The 24,570-nt window shown below is 31.0% G+C and overlaps 1 protein-coding gene across 1 annotated transcript; it reads right to left on the minus strand.

Moving 5' to 3' along the window:
* Nucleotides 1-16,141: 16,141 nt before the first annotated feature.
* Nucleotides 16,142-23,757, minus strand: LOC145560098 (centromere protein C-like). Its single transcript, XM_081621357.1, has 11 exons — nt 23,260-23,757; nt 21,846-21,991; nt 20,798-20,886; nt 20,603-20,705; nt 20,335-20,507; nt 19,474-20,225; nt 19,302-19,377; nt 18,087-18,151; nt 16,943-17,174; nt 16,732-16,839; nt 16,142-16,362 (listed from the first exon to the last, which is right to left on the minus strand). The coding sequence occupies exons 1-11, from the start codon at nt 23,431-23,433 to the stop codon at nt 16,235-16,237; spliced, it is 2,046 nt and encodes a 681-aa protein (XP_081477483.1). The 5' UTR covers nt 23,434-23,757; the 3' UTR covers nt 16,142-16,234.
* Nucleotides 23,758-24,570: the final 813 nt, after the last annotated feature.

The raw sequence follows: 24,570 nt of genomic DNA on the forward strand, positions 1-24,570 counted from the left end.
ATTATGTACCTACTTGAAGTGAATATGATGTGTGGATTTAAAGTTCCTTATATTTATAAAGAGTATTCACACACATAGACTTAAAGTTCCTAGCTTGAACATATAAATGGCTCAAAACCCTTAAGGATAATACAAAGAAATGTGCATGATCTACAAATCTAAAGCATACTAACGTGATTCTATAAACACAATGTCATGAAGTAATATTATACAAAAGATATTGAATAGTATTCAAGTTATTAAACTTTGGGTGAGAATTTGAATGATTAAAAAGTTAACAAGCATGTTTGCATGAAATTATTCTTGATTATAAAGTTCATAAGTATTTGAGCAAAGAATAGTGTTATGAGTTCAAGAAATTCATTTAACATGCTATTTTGAGCAAATTACTTGAAGAATGTATTATGCCCATAATTTACAGAATTTTCAACATAAAGATTAATATAATTGGGCAAGAGGAACAAGTAAGAGTTTTATAAGAATATTTTTCTTTGCTTGATACATGACATTTTCAAAAGAATTTATGGTTTAAGTGCAAGGGATTTCAAGGTTGTTGAATAACTTAATTTATTTCATATCCCCACATGCAAGCATTAGGGGGTGATATTATTCATTTCGTTATTATATGTAATTCTTGCACATGAATTGTATGATATATTGATGGTCAGTAGTGCATACATTAACATTAATATCAATGTCAATAATTTATTTAATAAAAGTGACCACATAATATTACATATTTACAAATTACACCATCCTGAAGATGGATGTAAATAAATGAATGTCATTGATCATTACTAGTTGTAAATGCTCCAATTAAATTTGTTGTCCCAGAAGGACAACATCAGTTACTAATGAAACCTAAAGCACGGTTGAAGCGTTGTAGTCCAATAGATTTATTCTCTTTCAATCTCTCATCTTTCCCCTTATTTCACAACATTTTGGGATTAATTTTCGTTAAATTGATAAAATTGAATTGAGATGATATTTGGTTACAAAGAATTGAAATATTTTGGATAATTTGGGAAATAAAATCTCATCTATACACGGAGTACATACAAATTCTTAAATGAACCTGGTTCACATTAATTTATTGTGGACCACCAACATTAGAGACAATATGATTGTTTTATTGATAAAAAAAAGGTTACTATATTAAAATAAAGGTTATTATATTGAAATAAAAATTAGTGTGATATTATAAAAGCTATAAAAGGTTTTTTTTAATGAAATTTTAATATAATGGTCAATATGGATAATAATAATCGCTATGTTCAAATTAGGTCACTATTCAACATAATGTCGTACTTTAAATTTGTAATAAAATTAAAGTTCACACAAGTTTTAAAAAGGTTACTATATGTTAAAAAATAAGGTTACTATATTAAAATTATGGGTTATTATGTTGAATATAATGCCAGTTACGTTTGTATAAATCTTAGGTCCACAATAAATAATATTATTGTGGACCAGGTCCATGCAAATATGCACAAAATGGATACACGAATTAGTGATGGGAGTAAAATAAATGTAAGATACATACTTCTTAGCTAATGTAGTGTTTTGATATGAATTTCTTAATCTTGAAATTATATTACTTGACCTTATCTAAACTTATTAGTCACATATTCATTTAATTTGGCCTTCTAATGCTTAAATAAACCTTATATGTAATCATTATACATGAATTTACATTAGAATCGAACTTATATTAGACCCGAGTTGATTTTATCTAATAATTGCTATAAGCGAAAATAGGGTGAAAAAAAACAAAGCTTTGAACACAACTTATAAGTTCCTGGTTCCTATGTCAAAAAAAAAAAAAAAAAAAAAAAAAAAAAAAAAAAAAATTATAAGTTCCTGGTTCATATGATTTGAACTTATTAATTCTAAACTTATCTTATTAGAACTTATTTGTCCATATTTATTTTATCTGAATTCATCACTTAAAATAAGGGCATGTTCACATTTATTGAATTGAACTGCACTAAACTGATTGGAGCTGAACTGAACTGAACTGCATATTTTATAAGAGAGGGAAACTAGGAGCTGAACTGAACTTAACTTAACTGAAGTGAACTGAATTATTGATTGGAGCTGAACTGAACTGAAATGAAGTGAAATTAAGTAAATGTGAACATGCCCTAAGTGGATACAACGTGAATATATATATATATATATATATATATATATATATATATATATATATATATATATATATATATATATATATATATATATATATATATATATATATAACAAAAAAAAAAAAAAAAACTACAAGATCTCTTGTACAATACCTTTAAAATTGCGGTTGTATGCAATATTATTTTCCATTTTTTAATTAATGTATCATTTTAACTTTTACGCGGTTTATTTATGCACTCGTTAGCGTTAAAGGACCTGAGTGATGAGCTAGTCATTTAGAGGCTATACAAATGATAGAACTACACCCTTTATCTTTTGGACACGTGGTACTAGTCAACAATTCGAGTGATGTTTGTAGAATGCAGTTAATAGGTTGAAATTAATTAAGAGAGATGCATTATATTGGACACATATGAACTCATGAATTATAAAAGGATCAATAATTCAGTGTATTTATTTATGATTAGCACATAAAATTTGTGTACGTGGATATGGTCCTAAAGATAAGGCTTCATCACATGGCTAAGATTCTTGGATCTTTCTTCTTACTGAGCCATGTCGTTTTCAACTAACTGTTTTTTTTTCCACTATCTTTATCTGTTAATGGCTTTGACTCTCTAAGTACTATCTTTAATGTGAACTTTTGTACTAATACATAACAATAAATGTTACTCGTATAATATACTCGTGTCGATACTCGGATTAGTTCCATTATAAGAGTTGGGAATTTTCTTATCCCTCTTTACCCTTATTCTTAAAAGGTTTAGTCCTAATTTAGGACAGGTTGAGATATTAGAGGTTCAGATAATAATAGTAATAATAATAATAATAGATAAAGATATAAATTGTTAAAGGCAAATAGTTAAACTAATACACTTAGGCCTATTCTGATTTACTGAACCGAGCTGAATTGAAGCTAAGTGAACTGAACTGAAATTAAGGTAAAGAGAACATGCCCTTAATATGTACAGAGTAACAAAAAAAAGCTTTAGAGCTATGGTTAATTGTTACTTCCATTTAGACATACATGGCCACAAATAGAGTGGTTTATTTACGAACAGTTTTTATATTTCATGCTAGGGGCTAGGAAAAAAGTTTGCTCTATTCGATTCGTTTGATCTCGCAATAATAGTTAACTGAATTTGCCATCTAAACTCGCAAACCTAAGAATACTTCAACCTCAACTCGAATCATATATTATATTATTGAACCAAACTAGTTTGTAGTTTTGTACTCAATCTATGTATCTAGTTTAACATAGCCAAGCTAGTTGATCTAGGGGCCTGTTCTCATTGACTGGACTGAGATCAACTGAAATGAATATTTTATATGAGACAAGGAAATTAAGAGCTAAACTGAATTGAGCTGAACTTATTAGAGCTGAATTGAATTGAACATAATCTGATGAGAATAGGGCCTAGCTATATACATCATGTCAAGATCGACATTAAATTTGAGTGTAGTGAAGTAAAGTTAAAAGAGACTCTAGAATATACCATACTTATGTTCACTCTATATATATCCATAGCTTATCTCATTCATAACAAGCTTATCTTAGCTAGGTTTGATCATGCTTGCTCACAAGAAGATGTAGGGAGATGGAAAGTGAAGGTTAACCTTGGGAGTTGTCAATTTAGAGAGAATAGAGTGAATAGAGTGTTGTATTTCGTATTAACGTATATATACAACCTAAGAGAGTAGGGCGGAACATTATACCGACCCATTAGCTATATACATAATATATGGTCCAACAGGAGTGAATTTTGAAAAAGATCAAGGACATTCCGATCCCAAGGTCGGATTAATTCAATATAAATAAAAATAAAATAACATTATCTACTTGTAATTTAAGTAATTTTTACTTCTATTTGTATAGCCAATGGTTTTTCAAATGATATATGCAGCCCTTAAAAAGAAAAGATAATAAATAAACATTTATTACACCGATTACACGTGAATTCTCGATAAAAATTCCCAACTTAATACTTAAAAATAAAGCACATTAAATGCTTATATGCATAGCATTACCCAAAGAAAAATTAGAATGGATTGAAAATATATAGTATACAAGATAATGAATTTGTTATTCAAAAAAAAAAAAAAAATAATGAATTTGATTATAATGCAATAATTGACAATAAATCAAATTAGTCAAACGGGGTGGAAAAAAGTTCCATAATTTGTTGGATAAGATGTAAAAATTGATAGTGCTATTTCAGTCGATTGTGATCCTATATTACCATTTTGCTATCGATCGGTGGGACATAAATGGATTGAAGGTAAGAAAGTGAGGATGAATTTGATATTGATTGATTGAATTGTTTTGATAAAGATAACAATGAAATAAATAAAATTCTTTTAGAATATGGTGGTGAATAAATATATAATTATGTTTTGATTTCATGATTATTCGTATGATATTACATAGATATTGACCACGAGTATTACTCATTTTGTTCAAGTAAATTATTGGACCCACATCTAGCTAGTACTTCAGAGTATTATAATTGTTATTAGTACAAAATATTGTTGTGTAGGTTCATATTATAAGGTTCTTATAAATTTAAACCATAAGCGGTATATACTATAATTAAATATGAATTATATTTTTTTTTTTTTTTTTTTTTTTTTTTTTTTTTTGACAAAGTACTATAATTACTTCGTATATTGTTATGAAGTAGTTAGAAATGTGAATTGAAATTATGCAAAAATATGTAGATAAGAGCAATGTAAAATAGGAGTAATTCTCTATCTTAAATAACTTGAGGCATCAAAGACTCGAGTAATAAGGACAAAATAATACTGCATTTACAGGGAAATATGAGTCCTTCGCATATTCAAAATTTGTTCAAGTATATGTATCAGATAACCAAAACCCCATCTATATCAAGGCAAAAAAAGGTAAAAGATCCTAATACTAAATGAAAATACTAGTAGCACCAAAATGGTTGAAGAATCATTTAGAAAAAATGAATATTACATGGTGAATCATCATTATCTTGAAGAGGTTGAAGCAGAAAAATTCTTATATGATCCTTAGAAGAAAAAGAACATGTGTTTGAAATCTTTGTAACATGAGATCAGTCAAATAAAACCAAATGTGTCCAAGAATTCAGCATAGAAAAGGGACTCACTACTAACCCCATGTAGGATAACTTTGTCGTTGAAAGCAAAGATAGTGAAGGTGGCCTACAAGAGATGATGGTGGATGAGACGACAATAATTGGTGCATACACCTTTTACTGTAGTCACGTTTGAAAGAAATTTCACTATTCACTATATAATTTAAAAAGAATGGATGAAAAATTTGTTTGTTGAGTTGTAACTTTAGTTTCTCTGTATAAAGGGTTGTAGGCAGGGGGTGTAAGGTAAGCTGAAAAAGAATAATTTCATAGTCTTTTTAAAATCTTAGAGAGTCCTCTCTAGAGAAAATCATCACCTTAAGAGAATTGAAAGATCATTGATCTCTATCTCTTTAGATATAGAGAAAAACTATAGGTGTTATCATGTCTGTTTAAACATTCTGTTTTTAGTGTTGTAATATATGAGGTTTATTTACATCGTGACCCTATAACATTGGAACCAAAACATTGCAAAATAATTGTACTATGTGTAGGCACGTAAATTTTATATAAGGGCCACATTGGATATGATACGGTCAAAAGTCAAGTATTGACTTTTAATTGGAATTAATTATTTTGGGTGAAATAACTTAAATTAGCCCATTTTAATTATTGTTATATTATTGTCAAGCCCAACATCCAATGTACATTAAACCCTAACCCTAGGGTGTCCTCACTCTATAAATAAAGCACTCTCACATCATTTGGAGAAGAGGAAAAATTCAGAGGAAAACCTAGAGAGAGAGAAAACTAGAGAGAATTAAAATACAGAGAAAACCACTCAAATACTCTAAACCCTTTTCAGAGAAAAACTCTCATAAAATACTCTAAATTTCTCCAAAGAAATCCTCTCAAAACCTAGAAGAAGAACAACAAGCATTCGACGTGCCGTTCTACTCTAGAAGATCACTCGTGGAAGAGATCAAGCCTCGACGGCCCTCAACACGAAGGAAAGAAGGACTTCAAATCATCAAAATCTCTACATCAAATAGTCATTGATCGAGATCAAGCCTCGTCGGCCCTTAATCAAGAATTCAAGTCAAAGGTCTACATCAACAACAAGTCAAAGGTCTACATCAAAGATAAGTCAAAGGTCTTCATCAAATCTTCGATCGAGATCAAGCCTCGACGGCCCTCGTTCGAGAATCAAGTCAATCTTTAAATTACGTCAAAGTCAAAGTGGAGATCGAATCAGAGGATCAAATTAGAGATTGTACCCAAAATTATCAAATTAATAAAATTCACACTTTGTTGCATTTGTTTTTAATCTATATTTTGCAGATTTAAAATTTGTGTTTACACTATGAAGAGGGGACATATTGCTACACTTACTAAAATTTGGCCAAATTATACTACGTTACTTCATTTTCATTAGGACATTTAATTAACATAACATAATTAATAATAAACATGATTTTAATTCTAGAATTTTCTTCCCCTGTTTTCTGGCCTATATTCCTATTTCCTACTTGATATAAATTGTTTATGGCCTATATTTATGCACTTGTAAGGCTTGTAACTTTCTAAAGGCAACATCAACTAATTTGTCGAACTTTAGGACGCAAGCTAAGGGACAAAATAAACGAAAATGTGGGAAATTACATGCACATATCTTACCTAATTCGTGGCATGCATGAATCATGAGGGAAGAACATGAATTCTTTTTTTAGTTAAGTACTAACAAGTTCAATTAATTGAGGAAACTAATTCATTAACTTTTGATAAGGAGCATTTGAACATATAAGTTGAGACATATTTGATAATGTTTGGCATGATACATAATATCTGTTGTTATTGATATGAATAGACAAAATTTAATACAAATTATGAAATAATTAGGTCGTAAATTACTTTGAGACCTAAAAATTATAAAACTCTCATAGGATTAGATGTAGAAATAATTTGAAACTTTCCTAACTCAATCAAAACTTAAGCTGATGGTTGAGGTCCAAGAATGTGTTTTTATAATCTATCACGCCCCTGTGGATGCACGCAGTATGGACCCTTCTCATACCCAGCGTTTAATATTCCACTTGAAAGTGATGGTAAATGAGATTTGAACCATAACCTTTGTGTCACGCTACCCGATACTACATTAATGAACCAACTCAATGAAAAAAAAAAAAAAAAAAAAAAAAAAAAAAAAAACTCAAACTAATGGTTTATGCTCGGGAATATGTTTTTATACTTATAAGAAACAACTTATACGAAGTATATAGTAATTTGACCAATATATGATAATGCCATAATACTTCGTATAAATCTCAAGTGCACAATCGTGCGACCCAAAGTGGCATAATTTAATCCTAAGCTACTTTTGTATTCGATTCTTATTAGTTTCACCATAATCAAACTTTAGTAAACTTTAGTATGTAGTAACATGGTAGATTCATAATATATACTACAAAGTACGAAGTATAAGGAATTCCATGCTATAAAGTCTATAGTAGCTTTGTTGTGACTTTTTAAACTTAACATGTCTAACAAAATCTATTGATACCTAGTTTCATATTATTTGCAACGATTTGAAATAAAGTAGGAGAGGAAAAAAATATCAAATCGTTACAAATAATATAATACGGGGTAGTATATTTAGCTTGTAGAGCTAGTCTTGGCTAACAAAATAAAAGTTACCAAATACCATTTTTAGACGCCTTAATTATTCAATATTTACAATTTCAATTAATATTTTTGTGCAAAACATATACATTAAACAACTAATTTAACAAATACCTCTAGCCAACTGCTTATAATCAACATCTAACAAATGCTACTATGTTACAACTAATAATTAATCTCACAACTTACAATATCTTTGCGAGAGAGTGAGTCAGTGAGGGATAGCTCAAATGGTTAGAGCTCCCCTTTCGGTTTCAAGATAGATTCTAAATCGATTCTCACCCGATATCTTTGTGGCTCTCTAAAAAAAAACTATTTTTGCCAAATTGAACACATACCAATTCTTGAGCTTGCACCCCAGCAATTCTGAAAAATTATAAAGAGGTGTATTTTAAAATTGTAAATTTACTCTAGAAGATAAGTTGCTTGTAGTTTAACTTCATAATTAGATTTGTGATGTATTCTTTCTAATCTTTTCAAATTATAAAATAAAAAATAAAAATAAAAATAAAAGAGCTAGTTGACTTCAGTTAGTACTGTAGAGTATAGATTACTCAAGATTATACAAGTATATGTTTATAATATTGCATGATGATTATAGCAGATGTTGATAGCTTAAAGGCCTTAAACATACGTTTGGTTTTATGTACTTTTATTATTTTTTCATGCATAATTTTTTGGACGAATGTTTCTAGATACGTTTCATACGTGTTACTCTTACCATTTATCTACCTAGTTAATTGATTTCTAATTTATAAGAGTACTGTAATATGTAGTATTTACTTAACGTGTATTAAATATTGTAAGTGTATAATACAGCTAGCCTTTGTTTCTAAATACTCGTAATAATGTTTATAATTTATTTATAAGGATGAATATAAATCTAATAAAAATCACCTCTATGTGTATTTATGAAATGTATTACGTATATGATTTAGAAATAACAATAACACCAAGAAGTCAACAACAACTTACTTTGTGAGTATTCTCACTTAGAAAATTCACCTATTAATTGCATCAATTCAAAATTCATGCTATCATAAATCAACGGAGTATAAATATATGAGTGGAACTCAAGAAAACATAGGAAATATTTGTCTTCTTAATAATTCAAATGAGAAAATATTATTAGTCAATCATGTTATTTTACACAATAGTTAGTTATATAGAATTAGATATATCCAAGACTATTTCAAATTATATTCGAGCAACCTTACACGAAAAGAAAAGCATTCCTTTTATTTAACTACCAAATGAACCAATAATTTATGAAATGGTTGTACATTTGTAAAGTTGAAATACATATAATAATACTTTTGTGTTATTGATTAAGCGTATATTCTAATACAGTATTTATTAAAATGTCGAAATTTGTCAACTTTAGTAACATTAATTTGTTAAGTCAATAACTAATTAATATTTAATCAAGGATTGCTAGATGATTAGCACCATTCTTCTAGAAGATTAACTACGGCAAGCAGTATTACGTCACAGTGTTAAGATAGCCACAAACATTTTGGCTCTTGCTGCTCCATATATGTATATATTGTTCTTATAATAATTAATTAGGTATTAGAGTATTACAAGTATACGTAATCTTGAATTGTATACTTAATACGGATAAAGTATTGTCGTGTATATAGTATTAAGGATTACTCAAATATTATTGGTAAGTGATTAATATATTTTTTTTGTCTCATAATATTTGTATATACTCATGCAGTTATAATCAGTGAAAAATCCAAATATATTTAACAAGGTCAACATACTTTTGATATATTGTTATGGATTCATTTTTTTAAAATACAAGTAATTTTTTATCAAAAAAAATAATTTTATAGAAAAAAAATATATTTTTTCATGCTCAAGTGGGGTTAAGGGACCCACTTAAATAGAGTCCATCCGCCACTGGTCATGATATAGTAATTTATAATAATTCTTTTTATTATTAGAATTTAAAATTTTGGATGTCTTATAGGGTAAAAGTGAGTAATGAAAAAAATGGTTCATGTGTAGAGAACGAATAAGGGTAAAACTGTGATAATATTATTTAAAAATTTCCACGAAAATGAAGAGACGGAGTTAAAAGGGGATGAGGGGAATTGTTATTTATATTTGCTGTAATAAAAATTCACAAGAGTGAAGAGACAAAGTTAAAAGGGAATGATGGGATTAAATTAGTTATTTGTCCCAATAATAATTTGTTGATAAACATTATTTTTAATTCTTGAAGAGTCACATACAAACAAGAAGATGTATGTTATCATAATTTTAAGATCGACAATGACATGAATAACAATTCTATACACTTGGATACTACATGGAATAATTTAGTCGAAGCAACATGCTTTATTTCCCTTTCAATTTTTCAAAGTATACACATAGTTGAGCAATAAAATTCCAAAAAAAAAAAAAAATTAAAAAAAAATCACTTAGATTAAAAGTGGTGTATGATCTCCTAATAAAGAATGAATTATTTCGTAATTCTTAAGAAGCATGCAAAAAGACAATAGGATGAAGACATGAGCTTAATTAATTTATGGTATATTAGGCATCACACATTTTAATATTAGGCCATGGATAAGAAGAACAAGGAAAGAGATCCCAATCAAGTTCTTAAAAAAGTACTACCTCCATTTCATATTATTTGTAACGATTTGACATAAAATAGAGAAGAAAAATGTCTAATCGTTGTAAATAATATAAAACGGAGGTAATATTCCTTATATATTAATTCAAATTACTACGTATATTGGTAATCCGGTTCACATATGTTGCTTTACAATTAAAGAAATAAAAATCCTAACAACAAGAAGTTAATTTATGATTAGCAAACGTAGAAATTCTTTTAAATATAAAAACACACAACACACTAGCCAATTTTGTTTTTACTAATGTTAAGAGAGCAGAAAATACTAATTACGTTACTTTAAGGGGCTGGAAACGGAATTGTGTTACCGTTTCTGTTAGAACACGTTTGGTCAATGAGTTTAGTAAAAAAAAACTTGGGAAAACAAAACCCATGTCTTAAGACAACTCTACCTCCTCCCTCCTCTGAGGCTCATATACAACACATCTCCAAAAAAAATCCCAATTTTGATCGATCGAAGCTACAGATTTCGCTAGTTATTAAATTTTCCTATTTGAGTTTTTGATCTATTTATTAATTGCTATTTTAAATCTATAATGTTAATATCTTAAAGAAACCAAACAATTAATAAGAGTAACGCAATATAATACCCTTTTCCCTCCTAATTTGTTTCCAATCCGTTATCTTTACTAATTTGATACCAAATAATCTATAACAAATATAATTCTAAAGGTAGTTCTGAATTGGAAGTTGATCTGATAATATTATCATGGCCTAACTTTCCCTATTAAATAAATATATAATCGCAATCCTTTTCACGTCCTTGTTAGCATAAGAGTTTTGTGACTATTGCTCACTAGTGAAAGTGATATAGAAAGAAGAATGTCATTGAATTCTTTTCCTTTTCCTTTTCTTTCAATTGCTATAATCTTTCATTATTTCTTAATTATATGTAAAATAACTGCTTGTATCTAAATTCAAATATTCTTCTTTTCCTCCTAAATAAATACTGCGTAATAAAATAAATCAATTATTCATATCCTATTTCGGGAGCTGATACACATACAACAATTGTATGTTGTCCCTACATACAACACCATTAGAAACTTGACACATCATCAAAAGAGGAGAGAAAATTAAGAGTAAAATATACTCCGTAAATTGAATTATAATGGAACATAGGCCCATTATTATAGCTAATAAAAACATGACAAAGTAAGGTTGTATGTAAAAACCACATACACCAATTGTACGTGTATATTTCTATTATTGCGTTGTTAGCACCACAATTTGGCAATTATCTTAATTATAAAGGCTCAAGGGCCAATAGACCCATGGCTTGGTGGGCCAAATGAAAAACCTTGTCAATTTTTTTTGTGCCGAACAAATTACTTCCTCCATCCTTTATTAATAGTCCCTTATGGACAATTTTCACGGAAATTAATAAACATAAATAAAAGTAGAAAAAAAAAACATTGAAAAGATAAATTTATATTGCGTATGCAAAAGAGTAAAGAGAGAAATAAATAAAAGTCATAAAAGTACATGAAAAAAAACCAAAATTTACATGGACAAAATAAATTTGCACAATTATTGTTGCAAATTGGAGAGAATTTTACAAGTAATATAAAGAATAACATTAATGGTACTTGGAAAAGGCAAATGAAACAATGATTTTGAGACTTAAAATTAGTCATAAGAGACTATCAACAAGAGAGAGAGAGAGAGTAGAATTAGTTTTGTGTGTTTTTGGATGAACAATGTGTTCAATAATCGTGATTCGTGATTCGTGATTCGTGATTCGATCCCATGTCTCCTGTATCACTTCAAGTATTCAACACTTGTATAAACAAAGTATACATTGTTAACAGGATTACAGGATACCTCAAGGTCTTAGCTTTTATTAATAGCTAAACAAAATCGACGGTATTTACATCCTTAATAATGAAAAGAAATCTCCCACTCACTAAACTAAAAATCAAGTGTCACTTTGTTAGAATCCCTTAATTTAACATAACATCGAATAACAAATGATAAAATCTATTTGATCACCACTAAACTAACATTATAACCAACTAAAATAGTTAATATCCACCAAGTTTAGATTAATTTTTTGCCATAAAAGCTAATTTAACGAGGTCTTTGGCTCTCGCCATCAAAAGCTAACTTACTACATACTAGTATACACTTGTTACTCTATTTTTAAAAACTTCAACCATTGAAGAGGAAAAGTATTATATCGAAATTGATTATTCTTAGTTTCTTCTCATGCATAGATCATAACATAGCTCAATTCTGCTTAAAAATGTATTTTCAATACACATGATATATGGTTTTTGAACAACTATTAGTGACAATTATTCAAGAAAAAATTGTTTGTCAACAAAGATTTTTCAAGGGGTTTTTTTAAAGGTTCAATTATTTATGATAACGTTTCAAACTTTCAATGACATTAAGATGATTTAACATATTTACTAATAGAAGATTTTTCTGTCAATATATTTACGAAGATCAAACTTTAGGGAACAAGTGAAAGAAAATTATACTCCCTCCGTTCTATAATATTTAGTCCCATATACTATTTTGAGCATTTTAAAAAGATCTACTCATAATGAAAATGTTCCATTTTTAACTTAATTTTTTTTAGAATTAAATAGTTGTGGATTGATGGCATGACTTTAAGTAAGGAAATCTCTACCTTGAATAATGCAATATATTTAGCAACATGCATTATGACTTACGCTTTCCCCCCAAAAAAAAAATAATAAAAATAAAAAATAATAATAATAAAAAAAAAAAATCATAATCTTAAATAAGGTAAACTAATTATGAATTATTCTGTACTTTAATGTTACATTTCAAATATTTTCTTTTCTTATTTTATATGATTGATTTCATATGAGACTATATTATGAAACAAAGAAAATAAATTCTAGAACAAATCTTCTGAAATACGTGTACGAGTACGTGTACGGAGTAGTAGCAAGGAAGTTGATGTACGAAACTAGGATACTAAGATTAGGACACCATTTTATTAATACATACACTAGTATATATTTTTTTTCCTTTGTCGATCGATTTCTTTTTGCCAGCTCGTTTGGGTTGGATTCCTAATTAAGCATTCCATATAACTAGATTTACATGCTACTACTGTTCCCCCCCCCCCCCCCCCCCCCCAAGTTGTGTTATTTTGATCACATGTAATAATTGAGTTAAAATTTTGTGAACAAAGGTGGTAAATGACAATTTTCCCTTTGTTTGCAATGAGTTGTTCCAATCCTATATTTCAATGTTAAAGTCTATTGTTTTGATGTATACTTGTTTACTACATATTGGTTGTTATATACCTCCTCCACTTTTAAATACTTGTTTCACTTTTCTTTTTCGGCTGTTTTTAAACACTTACTTTATTTCCTTATTTGGAAAGCTTTTACAATATTTATTTAATTTCTCTTACCAAGTGGACCCAAAAGATTTCATTTGAATTTTGTCAAATTTATTTTTGTAGTCTTTATAAACCAAAAACAAAACAAAAAAAACAAAAAAAAAAACAATTACTGTACTATATAATTTTTTATTTTTTTAAAAAATTTTTGATTGATAAGTAAAAGAACATATATAGTACCAAGCAAAGTAAGTGCCGTTAAGTATTAAGGATGAACATCAAACTCTTCAATTATTGGCTTATATTACTAGAGACGTATAGGTGACTAATTGACTATGTAAGATCATCGACTTTTCTCACTTATTCAGTTTTGTATGTATAAAAAAAACTCTGAGATTGCCTAAAAAAAAAAAAAAAAAAAAAAAAAAAAAAACAACTCGGTTTTTTTTTTTTTTTTTAATTTTTTTTTTTTTTTAAAAGTAACCCTTATACTTCGTATTATGTAATTGATGTCAAACTATCAATTGATAAAACATACTGATATTATACACTTTTTTTTTTTTCTTTTTTAGACCCTGATCAAACCTCAATTCCACAAATATTCGAACCTACAAGATTTGGGGTTCAAATCTTACTAAGTAAACCAATACCTTATTTTTGAAAATAAAAAATTTGATTGGTATTATCTGCTTATTGGATCTTATACATACATAAGCGGAAAAAAATAACCAAGTGTTAGACTAAACAAGTGGATCTAAATAAAGTTAACATGATTCATAAATATTGAATAGCGTGGTTTTGTACTCCATAAAACCACATACGTGTATGTGTTGGCACTTCTTCCCCTTTTTCATAACTTTTATACTATCAAATCCACAATTCTATTAATTAATCATAATCTCACATTCAAACCCAACATCAATGTTCAATACAATTGCAGACTTAAGAATAAAATAATGAAAGTTGAAATCATATGAAAAGTATGCATTATAACACAATTTAGGCTTTACTTTAATGAAATGGACTTGCCAAGAAAGAATATAGGTATATACTTCCTCCGGTTTTTTTTTTATAGTTGCAACAGTTTAACGTTTACACATTCATGTGTTTTGCTTTGATGATTTAAAGTTATGTTAAAATAGTCATGTGAGATCTTATTAGATTCGTCTTAATTAATATTATTTTAATATCAAATGTTTATATTGATAATTAAAGGTATTAACAATTAAAATCATACAAGGACAAGCATAAAACGAGAAGTAATGCAACTATAAAAAAAAACAAATGAAGAATTTATTAACGAGAAATACTAATGGATATTACAATAACTATAATAGATTAATAATTGATACAACTGCAAACTTAGGGTGTTTAATTCACTTGATTTTCACTTATCTGAATTTAATGTTATTAAAACTTATTTTTAGTTATAATTTGAACTTGGGTAACCCGTTAACCCTTATCCGAACTTATTTTTTCTTATCCGAACTTATCTAAACTTATTATTCCTAAACGGAACTTATCTGAACCTTTTTGAGCTGAAATGAGTGAAAATAAGGTGAATTGAACAAGCCCTTATCAATCAATTATAAAAGTTGAAATCATATACTGGTATAAACATGCGCTATAACATAATTTCGGCTTACCTTGATAGATTAGACAAGCAAAGAAAGTACTCCGATATTTTGATCAATAGATAACTTATTCATTAACACTTTGTTTGGATAGGAAGAAATGGAAGGAAAAGAAGAGAAGAGAAATGGATGGAGACAAAATCTCTTATTTGGGTAAAAGATTGGGGGAAGGAAGGGGAAGGAGAGGGAGAGATCCATTTTCTCTCTCTCTTTAATAACCATAATCTCTCCAAAATTGGAGAGATTTGGAGGGAAAATAGAGCTCACCTCTCCCTCCCTTTCTTTTCCCTTCCCTTCCTCCATTTTCCCTCCCCTTCTTTTCCTTCCTTCTTTGCTATCCAAACAAAGCGTAAAAGATTGAAAACAAAAAAGAAAGCTTCACAATATGGACAAGTGAGGAAAAATAGTTAATGCCTCTGGAGGATGCGAGAATTTTTTTATACTTTCACCTTGTTTGATTCATTTTTATCTGTAATATTAACTTACCAATTGTTTCATTAAGTAAATTACACCCGTTTCCTCACGACATTCACTTACCACGCTAAATTTCATACTTTCTTCCTGCGATTTTCTCTAAGTTACAGTTAAGTCCACAAAGTATCAGCCATCTTAATTACGAGTTGCGAACATTAAAGAGAGTCAATGAAAGCTAACTGTCATCTTCATTGGAGATAAAATAAACTAAAGTTCATAAATTACATTACAAATAATACAATTCCAGCATTTTCTGGCTACTTCAGTGTAAGGAGGCCAGCTCAACCAGATCTTTGAATTCATCGGAAACAAAAGACTTCACCTTGACTTCAGGTCCTTCTGCATCCTTTGATGGAGAGGCGTACTTCACTCCGATCACAGTCACTAGACCTGAAAACCAGTTCGGGAATTAGACAAGATTTTTACAGACGAATGTCTATAATGTGCGAATATAATTAGAATGTATCTGCAAAAATAGGACTGAGACCAGACAGGAACTCTGATCAAACGTGAACAATCACGCTATATAACAATACTTATAAAGTTGACATCATAAATGAAAAACAAAGCTCAGCAGTCAGCATAGGATTCTGGATCTTCACTTGGTGAGAGAAAAAAGAACTGTAAAATTTCAAAAACTCATTTTAACATTTCTATGTCAATGAGTTTCAACCCTAACTTACGGTAGAACTATTCAAAGCAAGAAAATATGCCATTTTGATGAACTTGATTTATCATTTGGCAAAAACGGAAACTTACTCTCATGAACACGTCCATACAAAAATCGTTCACCTCTCCAGTACTCTAATGGTCTCATTCTTATCCTTGTACTACGCCTAACTCCAGCCTCCAACTTCGTACCAGCATCTGCAAAGAGAATAAACACAAATGAGACATAAAAACCAGTGCGAATGGCAATTCAACAAATTCAATAGCAACAAACAGTTATTGATGAGGCACAAGTACATACAGTATAAGCTGGTTCTACGAAGCTCCTTTGTCTCTTTTCTGAGTCCTGGGCGAGCACCTTCCACTTTTCTTCTTTTATTACTAGCTTCTCCAGAAATAGACGCCTCCGATTGAGTTGATTTTGTTTTTGCTTGCTGTCCTTTCTTCGCTGTTCCCTCAGCAACAACTGCTTCAGATAGTACCTCTGATATCTCCTTCTCCTTTAATCTCTTCTTGGAAGATCTCACAGTTTCCTGTTATACAAAAGAAGATAAATTAGGAAACCAATACAGCAATATGGTCCTAAGTCTACAAACTCGCAATCAAAAGCTGAAAAAAGCCTCAATGAGCAGAAATATTATATAACTGCCATTAATGGGACAGGCCAGTAGGCACATAATCACACATTGAAGACCCCCAGTAGAGAGTCAAATGAAGAAAAAAATAATTAGAAGCAAAAAATGACCTCCGGGATCTGGCAGAAGCCTGCAATTCAATAGGTAAAGTACATTTCCTTACAACAGAACAGCAATGGACAAGAGGTGATCCAGCTGATTTAGGTACTTTGGGTGTTTTATTATTTGATAGACCACCACCAACAAACAAAGAAATGCAGCGAACAACAGAAACACAAAATATTACCTATCATACATGTGGAAGAGCTAATGAAGACTCCTCAGCAATACTAACAAATATTTCAGTATTTCACAGTAGAAAGGAAATAGCTATTTAACAGTTTGATGAACTGGTTGTCCGCATTTTTATTTTTAAGAAAAAAAGGAATGGAAAACTAAAGAGGGATGAGGGGTCATTGTTCGAAGCCTCTATCAGGCCAGTAGTCCAGTACTGATCTGTGTTCAATGATTCAGTATATTTGGTAAGGATTTGACAAGAGGCCATGTGCACTGCCATTTCCATCGGTAAAAGCTGCTAATACTGCCAGTGCAAGTTAGCAGTGATCGGTGTTAGAGATTCTATTATAACGAATTGTTGAGCTGCAAGGGTTTAATTATCAGTCATGAGTGGCTTGCACCCTCTACTATATTATGATTCATGTACATGGAGCTAAAATTCAGAATTCTAAATAGCCCTTCTAGTTCGTACTTTTTACATACTAGCTCACAATTAAAATAAATAAATAAATAAAAAGTAAAAGTAACAGCTACCTCAGTAGGCTCTTCCACAGCAATGTTCTCTGTATTTAATGGTTCGCCAGTCCCACCTTTTTCAACTGCCACAATTTAGTTTGCTCATCAGAAAATAAGAAAGAAAATGTGAAAGCCTAAAGTTATGACCCAGAATCTGAAACAAACTTTTCTAAGCATGTTCACCATAGAGCAGCACAATACATGGAGGAAGAAGGCCAAAAAAAATTAATAAATAAATAAAACTATAAAAAAAAATGACAAAAATGTAAGCAATTTTACACTATAAACCCGGAAAGCATGTAAAGATAATGAATGGAAGCTTCATTAGTACATCACTATTCTAATATAACAATGACATTTTTCAATGACAAAATAGTACTTCGTAATAAATGAATAAACCTTTGCAATGGACATCATTTATCAAGGGCATCACAAAAACAAGTTGTTCAGGAATGTCACTAAGGATGAAAGTCTGACTGATCTGCACAAGAAGTACTACACAAGTTGTCTTTGTAGGCATTATATAGTTTTAACTCTTTCAAATATTCATTCAAGTCCAATGCATTTAAAGGTCTTTCAAGATTCAAGCAATTTCTAAACCAATAAACACCAACTTCCTCAAATTATTCCCAATTAAGGGAAGAGACCTCATATAAAAATAAAAAAAGGCAACAAGACTTGTTCCAATATGAATACAAAACCACCTTGAACAGAAAAGAGCTAGCATTTTTGCAAGATTCAAGCATACATTCTGACTGTTGGGAATCAGATCTCAGTCAAGATCAGTAACTATTGGCACCAAGGCACTCTGACATCAGATCACTACTGCTATACACTGATATCAGATCACAAGCCTCATTAGTGGAAAGTACATCAGTTCAGACTTCAAGGTAAGAGAATGAAGCTACAAGTCTCAAGCTGGCTAGATACTTGTCAGCATTTTGCAAATAGCATCTTTTCATAAACATACATAAAGAGGAATCAATCCATGCAATTTACTCCCTCCATCCCAGAAAAGTATGAAACACATCCTCCACCTTCCCGATTTGCCCTTTCAAAGTCATTCAGTGCACAATTAGACAACCAATCACATGAAAGGATGAAATACATACTCCGCATTGCACTCCCAATGTTATCCAGAGCACACAAAGACACAAATAAAAACTTATGCTATACAAACAAAAGCTAATGAATACATGCATCATGCATTACATGATTCCAATATTTAGTTACCTCCATAAGAGCTAGATTTCTCCTCATCAAGGCCCTCGAAGTTGAGTTGTCGTACAGGTAACAGGGTTGCATCCACCTGCTTGTTAATAAAGTGTTCCAAATCAAATTTCTAACTTATATGAGCTTAAAAGACCTTATCAAACAAATCATCAAGCTCCAAAGTGAGACTAACCTCATCCTCGTGTCTTTCGGGCTCACTAGTTGGACCTACATCATTAGACGTCAATGCAGGTCTATCCTCATCAGAACCCGCTATGTTTTTTTCTACATGCACTGGAGACCTTCCAGATTCACATGAATCAGTCCTATTACTAATTGGATCACATTGCCCAACAACATCCTCTTTTTCTTTAGGTTCGCTAATGGGATCTACATCCTTTGCTACAGAGACAAAAGTACCATCACCAGAAACTGCATTGTTTTCTTCTTCATGAGCTGTAGACCTCCTAAATTCATGCGAGTTCTCCCTCGCATCAACCTCATCAGATTGGCCAGCCTGATTGACCCTGATATCTGGTTCACTAGTACGATCTGTAGCCTCGGTTGGTGATAAATCAATATGAAGGGGTGAAAATTGGTCCATTGATGGACTACGTCTAGCAATGTGTCTGTTCAACAATGAGATAGATGCCAATGGACTTCTGGATTTTGCAGGAGATACTTGGTCACCAATTCTGGCAGCTTTACTCTTACCAGATAGATGAGCTACTATATCATCCTTCTTTTGCAAAGCTGAGCTTGATGCCAAAGATTCACGCAGCTGAACACGCCAGTCGGGAAAGAAAGCTTTACCAATATCTACATCTTTTATCTGCAATTTGTCTCGGAGAACATTCTCTACTTCATCCTTATATAATCCTTCATAATTAGAAGACAATAGCTCATCAAGCTTACCGACTTTGCTAATTGTCGTAGACTTGGATTCTGTAGAAATGACAAGAAATTTTTATCATCCTAGTTAGAAATAACAATGAAATAATCATAAATCTCAAAGCAGCATTGAACAGTTTCATAACAACTTAACAACACCCACCAGGCTCTCTCACACTTGGTGAATTATTGATAACTTTAGCATCTGGAACGACATCATTGTGAGCAGGGCTTCGTATATCATTATCAAATGTTTCTTGAGCAGGCAAAAGGGTCTCATCAACCTCAGCAACTGAAATTGAAGAGCGAAAACGATTTGCATAGGTGGCTGACCTCCTGTACAGACAAATATAGTTGCATTCATGCATCCCATATTGCATTGATACATAAGTTCACATAAGCACATACAAGAAAAGAACAGAAGTTCTAACCCCAAAAGGCCAGGCCGGCGACGACTAGAAGCCGAAGATATACGATTTTGATCCAAGTCCAAGAGTGGCTTGCCATTTAGTCTTTGCACTTCCTTTTTGGCATCTATAATTCATTCAGCAATAGAATGCACTATGAACTGAAAATCTTATGCAATTGAGAACTTAAATTAATGTCAATTGAAAACAGCAGCTTACTTTCCATCCTTTCAAACGCTGCGAAATATTCCCCTGGATCACTCAGTTTATCAACGTCTATGCTAAAATCCAAAGTCGCAGCAGGCTGACTGCAGTACAAAAGACAATATTAACAAGAGTACATCCCACAGTACAACTTATAATTGCATTACAGGCCAGTGGCAGATCCATGATTTTTTAGGGTGCTGGGTCACTGTCACCTATCGATCATCACCCATCGACCGCATACCTATCGGTTCATGAGGTGGATGGAATTGGTGATAGAGGATGATTTTGTGGAGGAGGAGGATGCATATTGAGAGTTGAGACTAAAGAAACTTGTTATATCACACATTTTTTATGAAAATTAAGTCACGATTTTAATTTAATTAAACAATCCAATATTGTCAAAAATAGATTAATTCAATCTTTTTGCAACTTGCCCATTCTACACCCAAGTTAATATTTTTTTTTACAAAAATACAAATATCCAATTTAATTATACAAACATAATATATACAACACAAATTAAAAGAAAAACCACTTAATGTAATGTCTTAATAACACAAAACAAAACAACATTGAAGGATAATCAAATTAATCACATGATAATCAAATAATAGCTAATGCTGCTACAGTGAATTAAATGAAAAAAGGAAAAAAAAATCAATAATCACATGAAAATCAATAAATCACATAACCATAGGAAGGGGGAAAAAAAAGAAACAAAGAAGGAAACAAAAAGATATAAGGAATACAAAAAAATGCAAGCAGCAATGCTCGAACTCAAGACATGCGCACTTGCTTATTGGTCTTTGTCTCAACCACTCCAACCATTATGCTATAAGTTTGCATTGTTAGGTTATATCAAAAAATAATTTTTAAGAAAAGGGTACCCATAAGAAAATAAGATATAAAAAAAAAAAAAAAATCCTCTGGGTCACGTGACCCAGCAGGACCAAGGCTGGGTCCGCCACTGTTACAGGCATGAATTATCTTGAGGCAATAGAGGGGGGAGGGAGGGGATCACAGCTGCCTAAAAGGAAGTTAAATGCATTTAATTCATCACCTTGGAATAGGTTTTGCAGAAAACTTGGCCCGCTTAAGTCCTAGAGCAGGTCTTCTCTCTCGAGGAACTTTTTGTTTTTCTGTGAGAACATTTTCTTCTAGTATGGTCTTTGTTTGCTTTAACAGCTTGTCAGGACTACTTAATACCTGAAAGCAAAGCAACATCAATATAATAACTTTTTCAGCTTGTACCAAACTACTCATCAGTGATAATAAAATTATAAGGAATACAGATTCTTAAGTCAGCCCGCCATCCAATCTGGAGGGTGCATAATAGTTAATCCAGAGCCTTCCCTTCTAAACATAATACGTCCATACATCTACAATATAGATGTGCTGAAGCATACCATTCCCTTCTATGGCAGCAGATAATCTTATTTGTCCAAGTCAATAGTTGGAAATAGCAGAAGATAAAGAGCACTATACCTCTTCATCTTACAATTTCATACCATAAAAGCGAGATATTATGAAATCTATATAATTTAAAATAAGATAAGTAAAAGAGAGAGACAGAGCAGAGCAGGAAACGAGGGAAAAACTATTTGACGACATTGTCAAGTACTCTAGTTCCTTGTTTTTCTAAAGACTTGCAGTCATTTTTAAATTTTCATGACTTTCACTGTCCAGACCATTGATACTGAAAATTTTGCAACAGCACAAAATTTCAACCCATGCAAGGTCACTGCGATAAGCAATAACTAGTTTCAAATCTTTCAATATGATGGCCTTACAATGAAACAAATAGGTCATTTTGAAGTCGAAAGATAATAGATCTAATCTAATCCAAACAACGCCGTAACATATCCAGTCAGAAACCTAACAAAAGTGTCATGCCAACTCAATAAACTAACTGTTCAATTGATTTTATTGTCGGAAACATTTCTTTTAATGCACCCAGTTCCCAGCTTATCGTGCCATACCATAGTTCATAAGTTGCGCTTGAAAACTCAAAAGCAGAATCCAATACTACTCAAGTCCACAAAACCTCCCAATTTATATACATTAATCTATATTCAAGTAAGAATAATCCTCATCCAACTTTTTAAACTTCCATAAGAGAAAATCTGTAATAACTAAAATGATTCTCAAACAACCCATAAATGTTCATCTCTGAGCACAAAAAACAACATTATTACAAGAAAATTCAAACAATCCAACTAATTTCAGGCATTTCGAACCCATCAAGCTTCTTTTAATTATAATTCCCTCCAATTCTATGAAACCAAAAATGCAGCCAAATCAAACCCTAAAAACCAAATTTCCCAAACAAAAAAAAAAAAAAAAAATCACAATCATTAACCATTCAAAACTATTGATAATCACAAAATTAGAATTACAATTGGCAAGTTGGCATTCAGATCCAAACCCAATGACAATAAATTATCAAATTGAAGACATTGAATTGAGTAGCTTACTCTAGCTTTAAGATAAGCGTCCAAAGCGTCGGAAATGGAGAAATTAGGGTTTGAAATAGTGGCAGAAGATGATAATGAAGAAGAATTGAAGCTGCGAGGGAAGAGAGATAAACTGGATTTGTCGACGAGTGGGTCGACTAATTCGAAACCCTCAGTTTCACTACTTACTCCCATGATTTGCGCGCTTAATCTGCGTTGAATTGGGTTCGAATTTAGGGTGATTGAAGTTGAATTCTGGAGAATTTGGGGATGAAATCGACGAACTGTCTCTTTCTCTCTCTTCAGGTAAAACCCTAGCAGAGTGACACCATATTTTTGGGGAAGTTTCGAAATTTTGAGAAAGGCGGGACGCGGGAGGGTTAGATTTAATCACCAGGTGATAAGGCGGAAGTTTTTCCTGATTTTTTATTCCTTTTTTTATTTTAAGAGTTATGGTCTTATTTTGAATTCGATGGACTTTGACTAAATTTTAACATTATGCGTATAATAAGTGGAGTACTGTGAAGTACGAGAATGTAATTGTGGCATTATGGGTATGATATCAGGTGGAGTAATATGTAATTCTCTTATGGTGTGTTTGGATTCTAGAATTTCATTTGAAATTTCGGAATTGGACAATTATAGTGTTTGGATGTCCAAGAATTTCAAATGAGGAATTGGCCCAAATTATACAACTACCAAGTAATAACCCATGAAGGTAAGGATTTCAAATGACAAGGTAAACCATGTCATTTGAAATACTCAAATTCAATAATTCAAATGATGCATTTGAAATAAAATCTATCTTCCTAAACACAACCTTAATTTTTTCATTATGAAATTAAAAGTATTTAACTGATAAATAATTGCACAAAAAACGACAAAGAGTGTCAAATTTTATTTTGTTCTATTCTGATAAATAAAACCAGAGAACTAAACATAGCCTTATATGAGCATGTTTAAAATATGTTGTCAAAGGGATTATACAAGAGCATGCCCAGGTTGGGTTAATATGAAGTATCTGATAGTAACAAATCTGGGTAAATTCGTCTTTTCGCTTCTAAAAGTAAGGGTAATTTTGTTAACATTTATTGGACGGACTTATGTTGTTAGATGGGCGTTAGAGCAACTCCAATGGTTGGGAAAATGGACTAGCTTGCAAATATTAAAAATCTTAAGCTAGTAGCTACACCATTGTTGCACATCTTGTTGATTAGCTTTGGCAAGCTAATTAGCTTGGAAAATATTTATTAGATAAAAAATATTATTAATTTAAAAATAAACTAATTTACAACTAGCTTAACCATTGGAGCAACAAATAGCTTGAATTGT

This window comes from Chenopodium album, chromosome 9 (assembly GCF_948465745.1).
Source record: "Chenopodium album chromosome 9, dcCheAlbu1.1, whole genome shotgun sequence".
NCBI classification, from domain to species: Eukaryota; Viridiplantae; Streptophyta; class Magnoliopsida; order Caryophyllales; family Amaranthaceae; genus Chenopodium; species Chenopodium album.